The sequence below is a fragment of the Barbus barbus genome (genome assembly GCF_936440315.1).
Source record: "Barbus barbus genome assembly, chromosome: 1".
Lineage (NCBI taxonomy): Eukaryota > Metazoa > Chordata > Actinopteri > Cypriniformes > Cyprinidae > Barbus > Barbus barbus.
Window position 1 is genome coordinate 1,966,991 of NC_136729.1, and position 25,510 is coordinate 1,992,500.

The window sequence follows — 25,510 nt, forward strand, 5'->3', positions numbered from 1 at the left end:
TAATTATAGATTTAAGTTATTAAACATAATCAGTCAAGATCAGTGAGTTATTTGCATTGTTAAAGAGTTGGATTCTCATGCTAAACATGTCCAAACTTTCAAAAAACTATTTGGATGTATAACAGAGTATGTATGTGCTAAATACACACTTCCGGCCAACATAGCAAAGCTTTTCTGGCCCAGCTCCGGGCCACACAATCACTTTTCCCTCTGCCCAAGTACTGCAAAGAATGATGGCCCTGAAGTGGTCCAGAACTGGATTAAAGAAAAGGGCCACATATGGGCCATAACTGGCCCGAATCTCAGCCAGTAATCACCCTAACTGGCCCTAAACGGGGCCAAAACATGTTTTATTATTGGCATCAATTCTCAGCCTTAAGTAAAGACTCAGATACAGAACATTAATATTTGATATTATTGTATTGTGTATTACTATAATCGCCATTATTCATTTTGTGAAATGTTTTGGTAATGTACACACTATGCCAATTAAACTGAATAGAATATCAGCCTTAAAGTCCACAGGTCATGTAACGTATTGCATTGAATTTTTTATTTTTTTTATGAAGAACAAATCAACCAATAAAGACTGTGTGTATAAAGTATACAGTCTATAAAAGAAACGTAACAGATAGACATGTATAATCAAGAATTTATTGCAGAAATGTCAAAGAGCAGCCCCACAGTAGTCCAAATGATGGTACATTGCACTCACAGTCCTCTCTGGCAGGATATAATAGTTTAGTGCGAGGAGTAGGACATAATTATCTATCACTGAAAACACTATCGATCCACTCTGTGAGGGCGCACGTTTCTTATTCAAAACACGTGCATCACCGGAAACACGGCATGCCGCAATCTATGACGAAACCGGCAAGAGCCAATGAGCGTTTGATATCGCTTCCGTAAAACTTGTTGTACAACTTCCTAACAGCACATTTTTTAATTGTTAATATAGCTACAGAGGAAGAAGATGAATGGTTTGAATTTGGATCTGTTCCTCACACAAAGCATCACATAGATACCGAGGATTTGAATAAAAATAAAATACTTTTATGATCACTTTATTTAATGCTTGTGCATGCCAGCATATGAATAAAATGATGTGCCCCATGGTAAACCAAATACATATTACACGATAATGGTTAAATGTCAAGTCAAGTCACCTTTATTTATATAGAAACAATACAAATTGTGTCAAAGCAAGTGCACAATATCAAAATAGGAAAATAGTGTGTCAATAATGTAAAATGACAAGATTAAACACTCAATTTTCAGTTAAAGGCATTTCATTATTGAATTATGTCATTGTCTAGCTCAGTTCAGTTTAAATAGTGTCTTTGCAATAAAGTCGACGATGTCGCTGGAAATGAAGGGTCCCCAACTAAGCAAGCCAGAGTTTTGAACCAAACTCCATTGGTGACAGAATGGAGAAAAAAACAACCTTGGGAGAAACCAGGCTCAGTCGGGGGCCAGTTCTCCTCTGGCCAAATGAACCAGCAGTTTGTTCCAACTGCAGCAAAGTCAGATTGTAAGAGCTCAACTGGTTCCAGTGGTCTTTTCCCGATGGCTGTCTAAGTGACGGGGTTCTCACTGGTGATCTGTCTCTGGGGCTCATCTAGGTGTCCTGGTCTCTGCTGACGTTCAGGGCTGTAGAGGTCATCTGGCTACGAACCGGATTTGGTGACTGCAGTGATCAGAGGCGTCGTACCCATTCAAAGTAAGGGGGCACGTGCCCCCTCAGATTTTTGAGCCAAGTGGATTTTAATGCAGCTTCCAAAAGAAAAGAAAATTGCCAAATAATATTTTCTATATTCACACTAGTGTGATTAAATCATTCAGCGCGTCCTATCATCAGCTGCTAAATTCAAATCTGTGTTCGCTGGCTGGCACTGAGTCTGAGACAGACGCGTTTGAGCAGCACTGCACTATGCACCATGCTGTTGAGCTTATGAATGCAATGACCAATCAGAAGCGTTCAGATGAGTCATCGCTAAAATGCCGGTTTTTTCATCACTCTCTCGCTGACTGAATACCTCTTTCTGGCGAATTCTCTCATTAGAAACAACAAAGTGCAGATGTGTGTAAGAATCTGTAAGTAAGATACTCATTAGTGTTGTTTTTGGTGGCCTGTTTTAATTTTAGTTTTAGTCTAGTCTTTGTGTGAAGCTGTCATTTTAGTTTTTATTAGTTTTAGTCACGTTCATACTTTTTTTAGTCTAGTCAAGTTTCAGTCAACTAAAAGTCTGAGCATTTTAGTCTTATTTTAGTCAGAATTATCCATGACTATTTTCGTCTAGTTTTAGTCGACGAAAACTGATGACATTTAGTCTAGTTTTAGTCAATGAAAATGGGATTTTAGTCTCTTTTTAGTAATTCTATTTAACCCAGTCAATATAGTATAAGTACCTAGTAGCAGTGGCATACCGTGGGGTTTTAGTCAGGGCCTTCAGTAAGCAAGGTTAGTTGTGTATAGGTTTATAGTGTTTTTTTCCTCATTGTTGTATGTCTGTATTTATGTAGCACCGTGGTTCTGCGAGGCACGACATTTCGTTCCACTGTATGTCACCACATGTAGCGGAATGACAATAAAGCTCAACTTCAACTGTAAACATCTTACACATCTCTGTTACAGCTAATACAGCTATATGCATATAATGCACATATTATGCTGCACACAGGCTCTCAACAAACAATGTCGGCTGATCAACTATTTTAATAGTAGGCTATATTGGGGTGGGTGAAATGCAGAGTAAATTTCCCTACATGGTCAGTAAAAGTAATCCGCCAATACACGGGTCACTATGCACATTCATTTCACTCTAAAATGACGACGCGCCCAAAGCAGCAAAACTGTACAAACTCTGGACATCCACACACCACACCACAGTATTATCAACACACCACCTACACCTCCATAACAATTTGCATGATACAATACTCATCAAATAATAAAGCACTCCCCTGTCACTTGTAAATAAAGTCCATAGGTCCATCATTCCATGCCACTTTACTCGGATTTAAAAGTAAACACAGCCAACAAAATAACTTGTGCTCGGTGCTAGCTTTTAGCCACTGATAGCACTCATAGTTGCAATCATTGAAATGGCGCATACAACCTTTGCTGGCCTTTGTTAGTGAATTCACTTTGGGTGTAGGTCTTCCTTTCTCAGTTATTCTCTTTTGTCTGCAAAAGAGCGCCTTAAAAAAGACGATTTTAGTAGATCGGCAACAAGATCTGGTGTAGGCGCCGATGACTGTAGCTGTCATTTTCTTTTTGTTTACTTTCATGTTCGTACCTTAGAAATCCCTGATTAAAGGAGCGGTCTAACTCTGGGGGTAGCACTGGGCACGTAGCTGGACCCAGAGGGCGGTCTGTCATTGAAAGTCAAAATTTGATTGGCTAATGATTCTGTCACTAATGCTTGTAACAAATCAGATGTGACGTCTTTCAACAAAAGGGTAGCACTATCTGTAGTGCTGGCCTCTGACTTTTCTTATGTAGGATATTCCAGTTCAACCTCAACAGAAGGCTGACGCCGGCTATATCTATTGGATATTGCTGATATTGTATTAAATTAGCTATTTTGGAACAACTGCCTCACGGACTGGATGAAAACGCCCGTAGTTTGCCCACCTCTGCAGATTCGTATCATTTTTTTAAATCCCTTGCGGGCTGCCACAGGAGTTATAGCGGGCCATAGTTTGGACACCCCTGGACCAGAGCCTGTCTGACGCTGATCCACTCTGCAGAGAAGGAATGTGGCAAGCGGGTCCTTTAGAGTGACAGCTGCCCCTGATATTCCCTGATTTTATTACATTTTAATTAATGTCTGACAGTGTTGACAAAAAATGGGGACACAACTTTGAAACCTTTTGAAACATGCATGTGTCAATAAAAATCAACCTTGCTTTGAAATGAGATATTAAGTGTTGCTTTTGATAAAACAAGCTCTTTTTTATCATTACATTTTTTTATCCATGTTATAGCATATGAATGATTGAACCCTTCTTTTTAGATGTGGTGAGAAGACATTAAGTGTCATAGATTTCACATAATAATGATAAAATTAAATTGAAGGGGATAATTGTCAACTCAGCCTTCTGTCATTCAGCAAGCGCTCTGTGTCTGTCAGTCTGATACGTGTTTTGTGAGTCTTATTTAGTGTTGTTTATCATTCCTCCCAGCAAGCAATGTCTAAAGCATCTCACAAGTCAAAACATAAGAGCGATCATGGATCGCGTTTCAAGCTGTGTGTTCCTCAAGCTGTGTGTTGCCTTTGCGAATGTTCCTCACGGTGCTGGCCCAACTTCTGCCGAGGGGCTCGCAGGCTGATCTGGCAGAGGGAATGGAGATGGGCGAGTCCCTATCTTCTTCCTCGCCTGCCAGATCTGGTGCCTTCTCCCTGGGTTCGGAAGCCCGTTCCGCGGTTTCTTCCCCACGAGGTGAGGGCTCGAAGCTTCATCTCTCTTCCGCCGAGGAGGTTGATGTGGTGAGTTTGGATAAGGATTCGCCTCCTCAATCGCCCTAGTATGAGGAGCTGTTGGAGGTTGTCACTCGAGCGGTTGCCAAGCTAGACATCGACTGGCCCGCCGAGAAAAAATCTGAGCCGCATAGAAGCAGGTTAGACGAACGCTTTCTGCGAGCAAGGCCCCCACCCTCACACCAGAGCCTCCCGTTTTTCCCCAATCTCCACACTGAGGTGTCGAGATCGTGGGCTAAGCCATTCTCGGCCCACCTCTTCGTCCACACGCCTGATTACTACGGTAAAGTGGGGGGATTGAGTGACCGCGGGTACAGAGCGATGCGACGGGTTGAACAGACGCTCGCGAGGTATCTGTCGCCCTTGAGTAGCATCGTCTCTGAAGGAGTTAGATGAGGGTGAGGAGTTCAAGTCAGAAGATATTTCTGAGCTTAGAAGAACCGCTGATTTTTAATGACTATTTCACTTTCTTTTATGTAAAGCACTTTGACTGTGTATGAAATGTGCTATATAAATAAACTTGCCTTGCCTTGCCTTGCAAACAGGTCCACCTGTGCCTGACCAAACACTCTGTGGCAGCGGAGAGGCATCTGTGGCTGACCCTCTCAGATATGAAGGATAAAGATTGTGTCTGCCTCATGGATGCCCCGCTTGCGCCTTCTGTTCGGCGACGCTGTCAACTCAGTCGTCGACAGGTACCAGAAGGCCCGTAAACAAGCGGCGGCGTTCCATCGGTTCCTCCCTCGCTGCTCTCGAACTCTGGGGGCCGCTGGGCGGGAGCATCATTTTCAGTTCTTTCTGCCTGGAGACTTAGCAGAGCTGAAAAACTCGCCGCCTCTTCGGAGGTCTCTGCAGCAGTTAGATCGGTAGTCCCTCTAGCCGCTCCTATTACACCAGAGGTCAGTCTCGAGAGACTGATTCCCTTAGTAGATTAAATGTATCTCGTTGGGTCCTGCACACAGTAGAGAGAGGCTATCGTATTCAATTCGGTGCTCTGCCGCCACCTTTCAACGGGGTCATTCCGAATCTGGTCGGCCCCGAGCAGGCTCTGGTGATGGAACAAGAAGTCAATACTCTGCTGAGGAAGGAGGCTATCGAGGTGATCCCTCCTCACGAGAGACAGTCCGGATTTTACAGCCGGTACTTCATAGTTCCAAAGGGCTGCGTCCCATTTTATATCTGCGTCATCTGAACCCCTCAGTCATGGGACTGAAGTTCGAGATGCTCACAATCAAACATGTCGTGTCTCAAATCAGGTCCGAGGACTGGTTTGTCACAATAGATCTAAAGGACGTGTACTTCTATGTCTCCATCCTTCCCACTCACAGGAAGTTCCTGAGGTTTGCTATCGGGGGCGAAGCTTACCAATATCAATTTTTTCCCTTTGGCCTAGCACTCTCACCCCATACTTTCATGAAGTGTGTGGATGTGGCACTGGCCCCGTTGCGGCTTCATGGCATCCGCATACTGAATTATATCGATGATTGGTTGATCCTAGCTCAGTCATAGCAAACGGCGAAGGCCAATCACTCACTGTCAAGCAGCTTCAGAGACTGCTGGGTCTCATGGCAGCTGCATCCAACGTGATACCTTCTGGCCTACTGTACATGAGACCCCTACAGTGGTGGCTCAAGACCAAGGGGTTCTCCCCGAGGGGAAACCCACTCCGCACTTTCAAGGTCACGAGACGATGCATAAGTGTCTTAGATATGTGGAGGAAACCTTGGTTCTTGTCCCAGGGCCCGGTACTGGGAGCTCCTTGTCGCCGTGTAGCACTAGCGACGGATGCGTCCCTCGTCGGTTGGGGAGTGGTCATGAGTGGCCACCCTGCCCGCAGTCTGTGGAGTGGCAGCCATCTGACATGGCATATCAGTTGGCTAGAGATGCTGGCCGTGTGTTTCGAGCACTCAAACACTTCCTCCCAGACCTAAGAGATCACCACATGTTGGTGTGCACCGACAGCACGTCGGTGGTCTCGTACATAAACCACCAAGGAGGTCTGCGGTCGCGACCCTTGTACTAGCAACAAACAGAGCTGCGTATCAACACTGACCACATCAGACACATGAGTAACCATGGTCCAGTTGTCTATATATAAAATAAACTATTACAGTAGTATCTCACAATCAAGTAACATTTTGTTTTCATCTGACCCCAGACTACATTTAAAAATAGACTAGGTTTACAGTGTTAAATAGGGTTTGTGAAAGCTCAAACGGATTAAAATCACCATTAACATCTAATAATTCCAAAGACAGAAATGTGGTTAATATGAAACACTTTTGGTATGATTACATGGGATGCTTTCTTATGAGCATTTAATATGAACTGAAAAAAATTGTGACAAAAATAATGGAAAACTGAGTTGAATAAATATACCCTAAATACACCTTAAAACTTCAGAAAATTTAAACATAAATTTTTGATGACAAAAAAAAAGAAAAAAAAAGTGATGCATTAACTGCCAAATCTATATGCAAATATTTTAATAATCGGTTAGAAAACACTTTTTTATTTTTTACACTTTTTTCACTCTTATTAACACATATTAAGCATAAATGGATAGTTGACAATAAAAGTGTCCTATGATGTGACAGCAAAAATGTAAAAAATAAATAAATAAATAAAAATTTAAATATAGATAACCTGAGAAAAATGTATCTTCCTTCTTAGAGTTACTAGAGGTTATTTTTTATTTTTATTTTTACATTTTTCCATCACACCATAGAACACATTGATACTGTCAGGATTGTGGACTGTTTTGTGTGTGTTTTGCTCCACATGTGTTCCCGGTGACCCAGTTTCTCCTTCATGTTGATTGTTTAATCTAATTCCAGGTGTGTCTCCTTAGTTCCCTCGTTATCCTGTCTTTATAAGCCCCAGTCCTTTCAGTTAGTGTTTGTCGCTTCTAAACGTCATTCCATGTGTTCCTGTGTCTCCTACATGTGTGGACTATTAAATACCGTGTTTTAAAGTACTCCTCGCTCCCTCGTTCCTTGCTCCCTGGTAAGGTGTGACAGATACATGGCTGGTGGAATGATCTTCCCACCCCTATCCGAAATGCTGGATCCCTGTCAATCTTCAAGCAACAACTGAAAACTCATCTCTTTCGACACTACTTGACTTCATCCTAAACTAAAAAAAAAAAAAAAAAAAAATTATCTTTCTCTATAATTATTCCTTCCCTTCCTAGCTTATGCTTATTTGAACAATGCCTGAGACTTGCTGTAATGAGCACTTCCTCTGTCTGATTGCCTCTTCAAGATTAATCGCTTTTTGTATTCCCCAATTGTAATTCGCTTTGGATAAAAGCGTCTGCAAAATGACTAAATGTAATGATACATCAACTACCCACACGCACATATATATATATATATATATACACAGTGCCCTCCAAAGGTATTGGAACAGTGAAGACAAAATGGCTCTGTTGGCTGTGGAGTCAAGACATCAAATATGATTAAAAGATGAATATGAGACAAAACTACAGAATGTCACATTTTATTATTAGCCGTTTCAACACATACATGTTTTACCAGCTAAGAAGTTCAGCACTTTTAGAGTTCATCCCACTCATTGATGTGAGCATAAGTATTGGAGCAGTTGCCTCACAGGTCTTTCTAAGTGATCAACTGTGTCCTGTTGCATTAATTCTTCAGATATTAAAAGCAGGGAATGTGTCGTATCAGTTATATCCATTACTTCTGTATTCTGATGACACACACAAACCAGGATGAAGATGATGGAGCTGACTTTGAGAGAAAAGCAAGCAATTTGGATGCTAAAAGAAAAGAGGAAGTCAGTTAGAGCTCTAGCAAAAACAAAGAGCATGGAGAAATCAAGAGTTTGGAAACCACTAGCGACACCAGCAACCAACAACTACCTGATCGGCCGAGAAAACAACAGTAGTTGATGACAGGCAAATCATAAAAGCTGTGAAAATGAATCCTAAAAGACGTGTCTGTAAAATCAGCAACAACTTCCAGAAAGCTGGGGTGATGCTCTGACAATCTACTGTCCTCAGGAGACTTTGACACAGAATTACAGATGCTACACAGCAAGATGCAAACCTCTGACCAGCACCAAAAATAGAATAGATTAGAATTTGAAAAAAAGCACAAAGGTGAGCCAGAAGAGTTTTGGAACTGTGTTTATGGACCGATGAGACAAAGATGAACCTTTATCTAAGTGATGGGAAAGCAAAAATGTGGAGAAAAGAAGGGAACTGCAATGATCCTAAGCATACAGCCTCATCTGTAAAGCATGGTGGAGGTGGTGTCATGGCATGGGCATGCATGGCTGTCTCTGGAACAGGCCCTCTCAACTTTACTGATGACTTAATGTATGATGACAGTAGCAGAATGAATTTGGAAGGATACAAAACCATCTTGCCTACCAATATTCAAGGAAATGCCACCAGATTCATTGGGAAGTGCTTCATATTGCATCAGGACAATGACCCAAGACACCCTGCCAGTTCAGTCAAGGAGTTTATAAGAGCAAAGAAATGGAAAATGTTAGATTGCCCAAGTCAATCTCCAGATTTAAATCTGATTGAACATGAATTTCAACAGCTGAAGAGGAGAGTAAAGGCAGAAACAAGCAACAATTGGGATTGTCTGCATTAAAGGCTGGGAAAAGTATTTCAAAGGATGAGAGCAAGAGTCTGGTGATGTCTATGGGTCACAGACTCACTGCTGTGATTGTGTGCAAGGGATCTGCAACTAAATAATAGCTTTTAATCTTCTATATCTGCCTTATGTTCAACTGTCCCAATACTTATGCTCTCATCAATGAGTGGGATGAACTCTAAAAGTGCTGTTCTTTTTATTTGGTAAAACATATATGTGTTGAAACGGCTAATAATAAAATGTGACATTCTGTAGTTTTGTCTCATATTCATCTTTTAATCATATTTGTAAATGTCTTGACTCAACAGCCAACAGAGCAATTTTGTCTTTACTGTTTCAATACTTATGGAGGGCACTGTATATATTTGTTTACCAATGCAAATTGTGTCAAAGCAACTGCACAATACAAAACTGTCAAAGCCTCAATGAAAGTAAAACAGGATTTATTTTGTTTGGCTCAAATGACCACTGTGTACATTGTTTTGAATCTGGACCTCTTCATATAGAACTACATGTGCAAAAAAACTTAGGTGTATGGTTCAAATAAATAATCTTAAATTTGGTAAGCAGATAAGTGCTGTGGTTAAGTCCTGTTTTTATCATCTTCGTCTTTTGTCTCTAAAGAAGTCTGAAATGGTTATGCATGCTTTTGTAACATCTCGATTAGATTAACTGCAACTCACTGTATATCGGTGCTCCTCAGTCATGTGTTTCTCGTCTACAGTTGGTTCAAAATTATGCAGCTCTGCTTCTTTATGGGAAGCGCAAATATGAGTCCATCACGCCTGTTCTGATTTCACTGCATTGGCTGCCAGTCAAATATAGAATTGATTTTAAAATTCTACTGTTTGTCTATAAATCTCTCCATAATCTGGCTCCACAGCACCTATCTGATCTGTTACAACCATACACTCAGTCAAGAGTGTATTCTGATTCTGGTTTATTGCAAGTTCCTAGAGCACGTCTCAAAAATAGAGGTGATCGTGCTTTTTATGTTGTTGGTCCTAAGTTGTGGAATAGTCTCCCAATTCATATTAGAACTGCCTCAACAATATCTGTGTTTAAGTCTACTCTAAAAATCTCTTTTCCTTGGCATTTAATATTTTTTGACTTATGCAATGATTTTTATTTTAGCGAATCTCATTCATTTTACAGTTTGTGTTTTATATATTTGTGTTTTATATATATATATTTTTTGTTTTATTGTTTATAAACTTGTTGACTTTTTGCATACTCTGTGCAGCACTTTGGTCGACTTTGGTTGTTTTAAATGTGGCATTTCATTGTGCCTTTAATTTCTTATCAGGGCCTTTCATTTCATATCACACATGCATTGTGAAAGAGTGAAATGAAATGAACTGGAACCCAAAGATATCTTCAGAAATATCAGAGCTTTAAATATAAAACGTGCATATTAAAATAATAATAATAAAAAAATCCTCAATTAAAATTAAGTGACCTATTAAAATTAGATTGTCACAGGACCACATAAAAATATTTTACATGACCAAAAAGTACATATAAAAATAAGACTCAAATAACAGTGTCATTTTGATCCCTTTAATTACTTTTTTTTTTCCAGTTGTTCATAGTATTACACAGAGAAATTAGTCACACTATTAATTTTGATTGCATTCTTTTATTCATAACATTATTATTTTTATTTTTTTTGTTAATTACATTATTTCCTTTTTTAGTGCTAAAGCTAAAAAAGTTACACAAGAACTAGCACACTGATGTCTAACCCATGAGGACATTGAGACGCAAATCTACTTCACAGAAATTAAAGGGCTTTATCATTGAAGAGAGTTAAAAATGGAAAAAAAAAAGAAAAATAGACATTCACATTCACACCGTCCCTACAAACGCCACGCCACGACCTGATCCATTCCTTTCCCCATATTTTTATTTTATTGTGTCATTATTCTCACATTAATGTGGTTATTTCTCTATATATTTGTTAAAATTGTCAGATTCCATCTATTTGTATTTTTGGTAAAAGCTCCTTTGAATCTGGGATGATCTTGCAGTCTTTATGCTGAATGAAATTATCAATATTCCAACAATCTCAACATAAACTGTCCATTAAAAAGAAAGAAGAAAAATACCACGTTTCCCACTTACACAACCCATTAAAGCCAACGTTCTGTCATGAACAATAGAAAAAGTCTAAAAAAAAAAGTGATTTGAGAATCTCATCGAACACTGGATGAACTCTCCAATTAACGTTGATTAGCCTATTCCAATTTATTGACATTTTCAGGGCAGTGTTTTGCTGAAAGTGATTGTTACAATGCATTTGGTCTATGTTGTTACTGGCAAGTGTTAGCAATCATGTTAAAAATATAGCAAAAATGCAGTGATTTCGGTATTCTTTTGAGCGCTCTATATAACAAATCTTCTATTTGTTTAAAGTTTAAACATTGCAGCTACGCCAACCTGCTAATCTCAATGGCTTGCCGATTGGAAGAGCTCTTGGAGCTAATGAGTTAATAACATGGCTAAACCCTGCTGGCAGTGAAGGGGCTGGTTAATCAGCAAAGTGAATTTGACACAAGAGCTTTGAAGCGTCATTCTTCTGAACAAACTCACACGTATTCCCTTATTGTGTTTGAAAGTTAAAGCACCACACGCACACTCGGGCATGCCCACACGTACTGTTTTACTCTGTGTACAAGTCACTATGGTTCAGCATTAGATCACACCATGGCTTTAAGTACACTTCAAACCAGAGATAAAACTCTCAAGTTACGTTAAATCTAGGAACGGCCATTCATATGACAAACGTCACCATCACCATGAGTCCACCTCAACGTTTCCAACCAAACACTTCTACTAACAGACTACTTAGTCACGACAAAGTACTGTGGCCGTACCATGGTACAGTGATGGCATCAGTGGCTAAACTATAAGCCTACAGTACTATATACTATATATATGCAAACTATATACTACAGTACTAGGTGGTTACCATATTTATACTGTAGCCTACAATTCTATTGTACTCCAAAGTACTTCAAAAAATACCATGGTACGTGTCTACAAATCTAAGGTAGCCTACACATTAAAAAACACACTCTCATGTCAGTTCGCGAATCGGCGAATCGGTGGCTAATTTGTGTAAATTTGTACGATCTGCCCACTTTAGAGTCAGTTTAGAGGCATACTTGTATGCTTACTTCTATTCTGGTTATATACTAATCATATTGTACGAATTCATACAATATCGCCAACTCATTTATTGAGTGCGCACTGTAGATGAATTACTGTTTACAAGTAAACACCAATATTATTCATCCGGCAGGTATTTTATATCTCAAACTAGCAGTTGAGTTGATTTCTTTATAACTGGACGTATGAATGTGTTTACATGTGTGATTTCGCACCAGTTAATGGAAGCACTTGTCCGACTCTTCTAGCAATCTTGCCCTCACCTGAAGGTCAACTTGAAATCGACTTTATTACTTTCTTGATTCCTATTTCTGCTCTTGCTATAAGCGTTAGTCTTCGTAATCTTTCATCAAACTCGCTCAAACAACTTTCCTTTTCAGCTTCCGACATTGATTTATTTTATTCCTAAGACCTTCATACAGACACCTTTTCACCATCTAATAAATTCCTCACAGATTAATTCCTGTCCAATGTTTATGTCCGATTTCTATGAAAATACATCACATCACATCACAGATATAAATGTGTCACTTGACTTCAAAACAATGATTCCTGTGACTTTCTCGTTGTTCTTTCCTATTTAAGACCACACATTCACTCTCTCACCGAAATAAAACAAACGTAAAATCCTTAAAAAAAAAAAAAAAAAAAAAAAAAAAAAGTTAAAATTATAGACTGATGTGGTCGAGAAAATTCTGGCATGCATTTCAAAACAGGCAAAGACACCAATGGTCCCAGCCCTGCAACCAAACAAACAACAAAAATTGATATATATATATATATAATTACAGTATTTTTCTTTCTCGGTTTTATGTGTATAGCTTTTTCATTAAGGGCAAATGGAAGACATGAGGGGGCTGTCATCTACAGAGACGAGTATTTCGGCCTAAAACATTCGCCACCGTCTCCGACAATACTGCACTCCTCTCACAGCAGCAGGATTGTATAACAGAAAAAAATAGTAATACAGAATACAAAAACAAAAAAAGCACACCAAAAAATAATAATCACAAAGAAGTTGATAGACACACATTATGAGCTTATATACTCTTTTCTCTATTATTTTGTTTAGAAATTCAACATGTAATTAAGAGAAACATCGTTGTTTAAGTTTTCAGTGACACTCGTCGTTATTAATATTAATAATCAATATTCATATTAGAAGTATTACTATTGGTTAACACTACGTTTGGGTCTCACTAAAGGCCCCACCCATGTCACAGAGTTAAAGGGCTTTATCATCTGCCTGACGGGTCGGTGAAGGGAAGGAGAGAGTCGTCATCATCCGTCCGTCGTCACACGAAGCCTTTCATCCGTCCATCTCTCTCCCCCTCTCTGGCGCTCCTCAGCACGACACCTCCATGGTATGGGATGGGCTCGGTGGGAGCTGTCCGCCCTGCGAGCCCTGGGACAGCGTGCGGGATCGGGAGCGCGAGCCCTCCATGGAGTAGGAGGATGAGAGCGAGGTGGTGCGTGAGCGCGAGAGACGCGTCATGCAGGACGACGCCACTGAGAGAGGAAGAGAAGCAAGGCAAACATCAGGGAACAAACAAAAGAAGAAGACGAAAAACAAGGAACAAACAAACAAATAGGCCAAAAGAAAAAATCAAAAAGCGAGATGTAAAGCTCAGAATTCTGTGAAAAGGGCAAGAGACTCAAAACCTAAGACTCAAACCCACAACCTTTGGGTTACAAGCCCGACTCTCTATCCATTAGGCCACGACTGCCCCGGAAATGCACTTTGCATGCTTTCATTCTATGCTATGACTGGGTGAGTGAAATTGTATTAAACTGTCATTGTATATATTACATGTATTATGAAAATGTATCCCTTCACACATTAAGTTTACACAAATATTTTATAATAAACTTTTCCCTTACTGCGAAACCATGTACAGGTCCTTCTCAAAAAATTAACATATTGTGATAAAGTTAATTATTTTCTGTAATGTACTGATAAACATTAGACTTTCATATATTTTAGATTCATTACAACACAACTGAAGTAGTTCAAGTCTTTTATTGTTTTAATATTGATGATTTTGGCATACAGCTCACGAAAACCCAAAATTCCTATCTCAAAAAATTTGCATATTTCATCCGACCAATAAAAGAAAAGTGTTTTTAATACAAAAAAAGTCAACCTTCAAATAATTATGTTCAGTTATGCACTCAATACTTGGTCGGGAATCCTTTTGCAGAAATGACTGCTTCAATGCGGCGTGGCATGGAGGCAATCAGCCTGTGGCACTGCTGAGGTGTTATGGAGGCCCAGGATGCTTCGATAGCGGCCTTAAGCTCATCCAGAGTGTTGGGTCTTGCGTCTCTCAACTTTCTCTTCACAATATCCCACAGATTCTCTATGGGGTTCAGGTCAGGAGAGTTGGCAGGCCAATTGAGCACAGTAATACCATGGTCAGTAAACCATTTACCAGTGGTTATGGCACTGTGAGCAGGTGCCAGGTCGTGCTGAAAAATGAAATCTTCATCTCCATAAAGCTTTTCAGCAGATGGAAGCATGAAGTGCTCCAAAATCTCCTGATAGCTAGCTGCATTGACCCTGCCCTTGATAAAACACAGTGGACCAACACCAGCATCACTGACTGTGGGTACTTGACTCTTTTTCCTTCCCACAGACTTCCCACTGAGGTGCCTTGATACAGCACTCTGGGAACAGCCTATTCGTTCAGAAATGTCTTTCTGTGTCTTACCCTCTTGCTTGAGGGTGTCAATGATGGCCTTCTGGACAGCAGTCAGGTCGGCAGTCTTACCCATGATTGCGGTTTTGAGTAATGAACCAGGCTGGGAGTTTTTAAAAGCCTCAGGAATCTTTTGCAGGTGTTTAGAGTTAATTAGTTGATTCAGATGATTAGGTTAATAGCTCGTTTAGAGAACCTTTTCATGATATGCTAATTTTTTGAGATAGGAATTTTGGGTTTTCATGAGCTGTATGCCAAAATCATCAATATTAAAACAATAAAAGGCTTGAACTACTTCAGTTGTGTTGTAATGAATCTAAAATATATGAAAGTCTAATGTTTATCAGTACATTACAGAAAATAATGAACTTTATCACAATATGCAAATTTTTTGAGAAGGACCTGTATATGCCTGTGTTCATTTATTTAATATATGATTGTGATGCCTTTTATTGCTGGTTTGTTTTACTCTTGTGTGTTTTATTTAGGGCTGTCTCTATAGGCTTCATCATATTGAATTTTAGGCTGTACCTAGATGATGCCAATAAAGTGTTTAGCTTGCAAACTGCTGTGAAAAGAAGATGATGAAATGCAAACAGGGTGTAAACATTGTTTTTAGAGGCGTGCTCTGCCCTAAATTTGACACGCCCCGAAAGCAGTGGTGTTGTAGTGTTGCCAGCGGCACTGAGCGCAGATTTGATGCTGTAGTGGAAACACACCGTAATGGGTTCTACAGCATTATGTCGCTTTGCACCGCACCGCGCCACTCTCGTCCGTTGTAGACATGGTGTAAACTCCAAATTTATTTATTTATTTTTATTTTTTTAAAGCAACAGCATAAATACAAATATGACACTTCTGTCAGCGATTTTGTTTACCAACAAAATGTTACCATTTGCTCTAGTTAATCTGATAAAAAATTACACCAAACAGGTAAAATCAATGGGTTAAACATTTTGTTTACTGTTAATGAGAAGCTAAACATTGCTGTGTTATTACAACAGCTCAAAAGTTTGGGCTTGGTAAGATGTTTTTGAAAGCCTGCATTTATTTGATCAGAAATAGAAAAATTAGGAATATTGTGAAATGTGATTATAATTTAAAATCACTGTTTTCTGTTTGAATAGGCCTAGTAAAATGTAATTTATTCCTGTGATCAAAGCTGTATTTCCAGCATCATTACTCCAGTCTTCAGTGTCACATGATCTTCAGGAATCATTCTAATATACTGATATGCTGATTTGAAACATTTCATATAATTTTCAATGTTGAAAACAGCTTGATACTTTTGTAGAAACCATCGGACAAGTTATTTTTCAGGATTCTTTGATGAATAGAAAGTTCAAAACAACAGCATTTATTTTAAACAAATATTTTGTAACATTCACTTTTGATCAATTTAATGCACCCTAACTGAATAAAACAGTTTCTGTCAAAATAAATATTTTTGACCCCAATTTTGTAAATGATAATGCAAGTAGTTGTTGATTTATATTAAAACCTCAATTTCATAATTTCTTTATGATATTTTTCAATAATAAAACACAGTCAGGTCACTTACTGTATCCCATGCCTTGAATGAAGTACTTAAACGCTTCTGTCAGTTTGCTTGGCTGTAGAGACACACATTCCATTTACTCACTGCACAGATTCATCTGAATAGATTAACTGTATTGTTAAATAATAATTTGATGTGACTTACCTGAGTCAGCTGTGGCATCCCGCCGGCATCAGCCATCTGAATGAAAACACAGAGTTCATATGAAACTGCTCTTTTTGTCATGCAAACTGGTCTGATTTTCTAATCAAATACTTTTAAGATGTTTAAATGATTAAATGCTTGTCCAAAGTCCAAACCTTGAGAAACGAGGTCGTGGTTGGATCTAGTTTGCTGTTGCACTCCACCTAGTGGACAGAAACATACGTGCAGTTAGAATAATCATGTGGATTTCTGTGGATAAATGTTTTTTTTTGGACTGACTGACAAACAAAAAGACTTACGGCAGCTTCTTCATACGGCGCCTGATCACCGACCACCAACATCACAGGACATCTGAAAGACACACACACACACACACACACATGAGGAGACGCTGAAAGAGAGACGTCTGTATGACAGAATGGCTTTATTTGTCATCATTCTTACTTGAACATGTTATTCCTGTCGATATTCAGATCTCTGCGACTGTAAGGTAGAAAGAAAAACAAAAGTTTGATTATTAAGGTGCTAAATTTGTATTTATTTTATTGTATTGTATCACGCGTGTGAATTTCCTTGCCGATAATAACATGTACATTGCATCACACATTAATTTCATGGAATTGATAGTTATGGATAGATCCCTTTTTAATGCAAACTGAAGTGTATTTTTGAGCATGCAAGTACACAGCATTCAAACTTGCATAATTGATTTGTAATTATTAATACTCTAATATTCACATTTTAACAGCCAGAAGCATGCAGTGATGCATGTATAAAACATTGCTAAATCAGTGTTTTCTTGGCGTATGTTTGTGAATTTACCCCTGGTAGCTCTTCCAGAAGAGTTCGATGTTGATGAGGTTTGGCGCTTTAGCGATTCTCTCTCTGTGAGTTTGAATGAGCTCTGTGTTTGCCGACATCTCTTCCTGAAAACAAACAAATACACACACAACAAATCAGAATTCAACTTTGTACACACCATCATCTTTATAATGGATGACATTATTCAAAATGATTACATTGTTTTCAGAAATAATTGATTCTGATTGGTCAGTCATATCATTCTGTAGTCAAACATTTATGTCTAATGATGTTAAACTATAGAAACTGACCATTTTCCCCACATGTCAGCTATTCATTATCAGAAAAACAATATCTACCTCAGGTTGATCAGAAGTGTTCTGCTTTACATTGAGAGACAAACACACAGTCTACTCTAATGTCACCGTTGTTGAATCACACACACACACACACACACACACCTGACTGAAGAGGTGACTCAGGATTTGTTCTGAGAGGGAAGACGTCAGATTGGAGAGCTGCAGAAGAAACACAAGCTGTTTGAGTCATTTTTGGGTACATATTGCCTGTTATTAATCAGACAAGGACTTCATATGCAGCTGACAGACCTTATGGGCGGCCCAGTCCATCCAGCCGCGTGCGTTTGTATCGACGTTGACCAGAACGAGCCCTTCCACGGCCTCAGGGTTAGTCAGCTGTGAGTGAGAGAGAAAAGAGAGTATGTAAAGCAGCGTTCAGTGAATATTTAAAGAATGTGAAGGATTCACAGCCATTTTTCTGTTCAAAACACAGGCAAAATGATGCAGCCTTCATTTTTGGCCAAAATATAAGGCAGCAATGCAGGTTCCCTTCATGAATAAGGTGAAATTCTAATGCATTGTGATAAGCATAATTAAATATTAATGGCGTTTATTTTGAGAGTTTTTCAGTTTTACTGTACTGTATATTTAAAGAGTCTGCAAAGTGAAATAATATTGAATGGCCCAGTGTGTGGGGTTTAATTATTGGCAGCAGCTATTTGCACTAAGTGTAAATAGCATATTTTCTTAGCGATAGATACTATTTACACTAAGTGCAAATAGCTATAGATTCTATTTACGCTATGTTAAAATAGCACATCTGCTATTTATACTACTTATTGCAAATAGTGGCAATTATCTGCACCTCAGTATTGTAGTACATTATAAAACAGTACACAATAATATCGTATTGAGTGCAAATTATAGTTTTAATTCAAATTATTAAATAAAATAAAGCTCTCCCTACACCTACCCTAACCTATACTTTTATTTTCAACTTTTTTATTATTTCCTTAATTTTTATTGTAAATAAATGCCTTTCTGATGTGATATCAGATTTGAAAAGGAAGAAAAAAAGTTCAGCAAAAGGCGGAATCGAACTCGGGTCGTGCCTTTCCATCTCCGCCACTAAAACTGACACAAAATGAACGTCTTTTTTTATTGTTGACTAACCCAATCACGCGTTGGTGGGTGGAGTTAGTGTAAATAGCCTTTGCCAACAAGGCGGGCTATTTGCACTTAAGTGTACATAGACACGCCGTTATTTATTTATGGCCAGCAGAGGGATTCATTCAGTCTTTAAGTGTCTGCTTGTGTCATATATACTGTATTTTAACATATTAACATAATTAAATTTAACGTGCCTTCAGTGTCTTAGTCACTTGCTCACCACATCTTAAGGGGTCATGACAAGAAATCAGAACTACTTTTTCATTCATTCATTCATTCATTCAGACATGAATGCATGTATGCATTTATTTATTTGGCCAGCAGAGGGCTTCATTCAATGTTTGAGTGTCACATATCCTGTTTTATAACATGTTTATGGCTGCAGGTAAAACAAAACAACAACAAAAATCAAACAAACAAACAAAAAACTAAACTTAAACTTAAATTGTTATTTGGCAAGAGAAAGAAAATAAATTTGAAATAAATTCAAAGAAGAACTCCAAACATAAGCCAGAAAGTGGCAGTGCAAAAGGATCGAACTGAACAATAAATGACAATGACAATAAACTATATTGAGAGCTACATATATTTGTATTCGTTTATTTATTTATTTATTTTTGTTATTATTATTATTATTATTAAGTATGGCCTCCTAAATGAAAACTCTGTTTATTTTATTACAATTTTAAAAGAAAAACAATGTTTATATGCATTTGTGTTTCTGCTGTATAATATATATGGTATTTGTACTATATATATAGACTATACCATGAAACTGAATAATGACCATATCCATAAGTCATGGTATGTACATGGTACTCCTGGAGTACATATCATTGTAATGCCTTTATTTATTTATTTATTTACTTTAATATGTTTATCAATAACGACATGCAAATATAGCACATGCATGAATTGTGTGTAACTCACAGTGAACTTGGACAGTATGTAAGCGCCGGCTCCGACTCCAACACCGATAATTGTGCGGAAACTAAACAAAAGGAAAATAATCAGAATCAGAATAAGAATTTGCTTTATTGCCAGGTATGTTTGCACAAACGAGGAATTTGTTTTGGTGACAGAAGCAGAAGTGCGACAGAATGACAGCAACAGGACAGAGATAATAAAAAAATAATGTACAAATATACAAAATGGACAATGTGCAAAATAGCACAAACACAATATACAAAATACACAATTTAATATGTGCAGGTATGTTAGGTGCAAATTTGAAATGTCATAAGTATGTGTGTTAAATAAAAAAATTAAATAAAAATATGATAGTGTTGTGTGTTCCACGTTTATTGTTGAGTGTTCATGAGATGGATTGCCTGAGGGAAGAAACTGTTCCTGTGTCTGGTCGTTCTGGTGCTCAGAGCTCTGTAGCGTCGACCAGATGGTAAAAGTTCAAAGAGGGAGTGTGCTGGATGTGAGGGGTCCAGAGTGATTTTGCCAGCCCTTTTGCTCACTCTGGATAAGTACAGTTCTTGGAGAGTGGGGAGGGTTGTACCAATGATTCGCTCAGCAGTCCGGACTACCCTCCGTAGTCTTCTGAGGTCAGATTTGGTAGCTGAGAACTGTTTCAGCAGCAGTTTGTTCTTTCTGAAGAGCTGGCGCACTTCATCTTCACTGATCTGCAGTGCAGGAGGGGGGTTGCAGGAGATGTGAATGGTGTTTTTTCAAACCTGCAGTAGAACTCATTCAGATCATCTGCAATTTGTAGATTCTCGACAGTGCTGGGGGATGGTGTCTTGTAATTGGTGATGTCTTTCAGACCATTCCAGTCTCTGTGAGCTCGTCCAGATCATTTGTGGCAGCTTCAAAAACACTCCAATCAGTGAGGTCGAAACAGGCTTGTAAAACCCGCTCTGTCTCATTAGTCCATCTCTTTACAGTCCTTAATACAGGTTTAGCTGATTTCAGTTTCTGTCTGTAGGTCAGTATAAGATAAACCAAATAGTGATCAGACAGTCCTAAAATTGCCCATGAGACAGAGTGATAAGCGTCCTTTATTGTTGTGTAACAGTGATCTAATATATTACCGTCTCTGGTGGGACATGTAACATGCTGTATGTATTTTGACAGTTCATGGGATTTGCTTAATTAAAATCCCCTAGAATGAATTAAACAGAGTACCGGTGTTGTTGTTTTGTGTCTGTGATCAGATCAGCGAGTTTCTGTAAAGCTGTGCTCACGTGCGCTTGCGGTGGAATGTAGACACTCACGAGAATGAACGAGCAGAACTCCCGCAGCGAATAGAACGGCTTGCAGTTAATGAAGAGCGTTTCTAGATCTGAACAGCACATCTTCTTTAACATAGTTACATCTATACACCACCTCTCATTGATGTAGAAGCATGTTGCGCTGCCGCACGATTTCCCCGTTGATTCTGCATCGCAATCTGCTCTGATCAGCTGGAAGTTAGGAAGATGAATCGCGCTGTCCGGTATGGCGTCATTCAGTCAGGTTTTCCGTGAAACACAGAGCAGCAGAGTTTGAAAAGTCCTTGTTAAACCGGGAAAGCAGAAGGAGTTCGTCCATTTTGTTGGGTAGAGAGCGGAGATTCGCCAGATGGATGCTAGGGATCCGCGCTGTCTGAGCTTCACGAGCGCACCGGCTCGCTTCCCCCTTCTGCGCGTCCTGAAGCGTCTGAACAGCGCCGCAGCTCCGCCGACTACTATGTTCAGCAAAACATCCGAATAATTGAAAACCGGTTGGAGATTTTGTGGTGTGTTCTGCCGAATGTGAAACTGATCGTGTTTGACAAACAAAAAAAAAGGAAAAACTATCAAAAACACTAAAACAACTGGATAGCCAAGCATAATGGCTGCCATGCGCGGTGCCATCTTAGTTCAGTCGTAATGCACTGAATCATATGAAGATCAGAGCTGATGTCAAGTATATTTGTCGTTTGCAGCTATCACTAATGAAGATTTAAACATGCAGTAACTTGTTGACTCACTTAAAATACTGCAGGACAGCAGGGAGCATCTCAGAGACCTGATCCATAGATGCATACTGGTATCTGTCACAGAAAAAAAAATGTAGGACTGTTAACATGACCAACATGAGGCACAGCGGCCTGTGGACATGTGAAAACTTACAAATAGTCTCTGAGTCACAATCTGCATCAACCACGAAGACGGTAGAACCACTAACACCTTCTCAAGACGCTTTGACAGGTGTCACACGCCATTTAATGCATTTTAATTTTTCATATTTTTTATAACATCCCCACAAAGTCTCAGTATGTGCTGTCAAACGATTGCTTCCAAAATAAACGTTTTTGTTTACATTATATATACACGTGTACTGTGTATATTTATTATGTATATATAAATACACACACATACAGTATATATTTTGAAAATATTTAAGTTTATACATTTATATATTCATATTATTATATTTTATATTTAATATATAAACAAAACATAATTTTCTTAAATATATACATGCATGTGTTTGCATTTATATAAACATAAAAAATATACACAGTATGCACACATATATTATGTAAACAAAAACTTTTATTTTGGATGACTGCTATTATTTTGGATCTATACATATATACATACATATACATAAGCACATACCCGGCAGGATAAATGGCCGCGCCGCCCTCTTGTCCCGGAGCATCTACATGGACCACAGTGAAGTTCTTCACAATCTCCTGCATCTCCTCGAACTTAAACAGGGTGGAGAAGCAGCTCTTACCTGAAAGAGACAAACAAAGCATCATTTCATTGAATGTGCCTTGACCAGTGGTTTAGACTCTTTCTAACTAGAAAGATGACTAGCAATCGGAATTACTTTTTTAATTTAGGTAATTGTTAAGCTGGGATACTAGAAAGCTTTTAAACATAGAAACACACACATCGCAGCTTCTTGTTTGCACTCATTCACACAATTTTTATTCATCATTTTTAAAATTACACAATAGGCTCAAAGAGCTAAACATGGCTAATAATACAAATAAATAACATAGAAAGTTTTCAAAAGCACTGGTTTGCAAAAATATGTCTTATATCCCAATTCAGGAAACAGAGATGTTTTATTTTCACTTTTATAAAAAAAAAAAAATGTATATATATATTCTCCATTTGCATTTTGCACTGATTCTCTATTCAATTCTTTTGGACATTTCAGTGTAGATGAAGGCTTCCATTAATCATGATGGTTCACAACTTGCGTCTGATAAATTTACAATAAAAGAAACCTCTAGCTAATACAACAGTTGATGTGTTATGTGTTTATTTTGGTTCTCATGCACTTTGACTCTGTCTGGCTGGTTAAACACGCTCATCGATTGTGAACCAAAATGGACTGAGTGTGAAGAGCTCATCTTGTTACGTGTGATGTGCATGACTGCTTTTAAACACCTATATTATTATTAGATCCAGTAACATTCATATTGCAAGAAAGGTGTTACAGAGCATATTTTCACACCTGCCTCATTTCAACCCAATAAATATCAGTCCAGTGAGCGTCTTAGACACGACTTTCAGAACAGCTCGGACTTTTACACAAGCTCAAGAACAGCGCAAAGGGAAAGGTAAAGGTTTATTTATTTGTTTATTTTTTTTGTTATTTAGTAATAACTAAGACGGTGTGTGAACTTGGGACTGACATCATACATCCACTGAAAATCACCAAAAACCAACTGATTCAAAGACACTGAGACTTTAAATATGAGAATCAATCTAATGAATCACATTCGTGGTTCTTTTAAGTATTTAATGTTCAACACAGTCGATGGCATTAAACTGTTTGCCTGCTTTTTGGATAAGTTCTTTCACAGAACGAAAATACTCACAGTACTTATAACAATCACAGACAAGAATAGGACAGTAAAATATGCTAAGCCATATGCATAAGTCTGATCTGGAGGATCACTCAAGCTTTCCTTACAACCACTGGGTCAGTCAGTCTTTCAGATGACCTACTTACTCAGTAGTTCATAACTGGGAAAATGCTGATGAATTTATAGAGTAACATCCCAAACACGACTCATTTTTGGTGTTTGGTGTCTGTAATTGTATACTTTCTCAACATGCTCTTTTCTCCTGTTTGTCATAGGATGAGATCTGCGGTTCTTCTCTCACTCCTCTTCTTTCTGCTCTCAGCAATGGAGCGAATCGCCAGAACAACGACCGATATGCTGAGTTCAAGAAAAAACACATTCTCCCGACTGATTTTCAAACAAATGATGAAGCTGCTTGGAGGAACCACTTAGTGAACAATTGTCTCTGTGGTAGAACTAAAGTACAGTCCTTCATTAACGACACTGAAGAAAATATACAAAAAATCTGCAATGGTGCTGGTAAAAACACAAAGGATAACTATACCAAAAGTACAAATCTTTTCCGAGTGTACAACACTGAAAGCAGAAATGAAACATCACAGATGTCATGGAAGTGCATCATTGAAAATTGTCATACAGCCAAATATTATGTAATTGTTCAATGTGAGGACAAACTACCTGTGCAATATCATGAGCAACACGTTGAAAAGAACACGCGTCCAGATATTTGCTATTATACACCATGATTTAATTTCATAACGGTGGGTGTAATGAGGGTTGAAATGTTGTTTTAACCACTCATTAAAGGTAGGAGGTCACACAAATATATTTTGGGACTGTCCGAAAAGATCTACATTTTGGCAAGGGGTAAATGTTGAGATTATGAAAATTTTGTATAGTCTTGCCTTTTACCCCCCTGTTTTTCTTGCCTGAAGGGATACCCCAGAGATATATTATGCATATACTCGTATTATAAGTGCAAGAAAAAAAATTACAATTGACTGGATGAAGACACACCCTCCAAAAAATGGCCCAGTGGATAGAAAAAAAATTTAATCTATTAATAGAATGGAATACATGACTGCCCAACTCCAACTGAAATTTTTATAAAGACCTGTTACTATGTATCTGGATGCATCGAAAATGCATTGATTTAGTTGAAAACCCTTGATTTATTCCCCGTTGTATAATTTAACACACAATGATGTATTCATGTGTTTTCTTTCTACTCTTTTATATTTATTTTTATCATTATTTTTCTTTTTCTTTGAGTCATTGTTGTCGTCAAGGAATGTTTAGCTCATTGTTAGTAATTTGCTTTAATGTATAAAAATAAAGTAAAAAAATCACAATACTCCCCTGTCGATTGATTACATTAAGAAACATTTTATGTATTATAAGAGTTTTAAAATGTCTGCAAATTGTCTCAAATACTGCGGGATCATTTCTCTTCACTAAAATCGCTTTTCTTTGTCATGTTTTAGTGATTTTTAGCTCTCCTCAAGTCCATTCTGGGGACTGTTTGTAATGTCACTTTGTTTTATTCTTGATTTTTATTGTATTAGCATGTGAATTTCCCAAGAACAGAATCTCAAAGCAGCAAAAATCACACTGCATTTTGCTTACTGGCAAGAAACTTATAAAATAAATTAGGATGTATTTTCACACCTGCCTCTTTTCCAGTAAAAATATCAACCCAGTGAGCGTCTGTCTGATCTTCAGCTCAGACTCAACCAGACTCTTTCATTT

At 38.3% G+C, this 25,510-nt stretch overlaps 1 protein-coding gene across 1 annotated transcript in view; it reads right to left on the minus strand.

Moving 5' to 3' along the window:
- Nucleotides 1-13,088: 13,088 nt before the first annotated feature.
- LOC306872984 (protein NDRG2) overlaps nt 13,089-25,510 on the minus strand; it is a 37,034-nt gene continuing 24,612 nt past the window's right edge. Inside the window, exons 5-16 of the mRNA XM_079421965.1 lie at nt 22,554-22,674; nt 21,920-21,982; nt 19,888-19,948; nt 18,097-18,183; nt 17,950-18,006; nt 17,510-17,613; nt 17,132-17,170; nt 16,987-17,038; nt 16,843-16,890; nt 16,688-16,723; nt 16,547-16,598; nt 13,089-13,795 (exon numbers count right to left, since the gene is read on the minus strand). Of these exons, the coding sequence (XP_079278091.1) occupies nt 13,632-13,795; nt 16,547-16,598; nt 16,688-16,723; nt 16,843-16,890; nt 16,987-17,038; nt 17,132-17,170; nt 17,510-17,613; nt 17,950-18,006; nt 18,097-18,183; nt 19,888-19,948; nt 21,920-21,982; nt 22,554-22,674 (884 nt within the window). The 3' untranslated portion in view covers nt 13,089-13,631. The remainder of the gene's footprint in view (nt 13,796-16,546; nt 16,599-16,687; nt 16,724-16,842; nt 16,891-16,986; nt 17,039-17,131; nt 17,171-17,509; nt 17,614-17,949; nt 18,007-18,096; nt 18,184-19,887; nt 19,949-21,919; nt 21,983-22,553; nt 22,675-25,510) is intronic.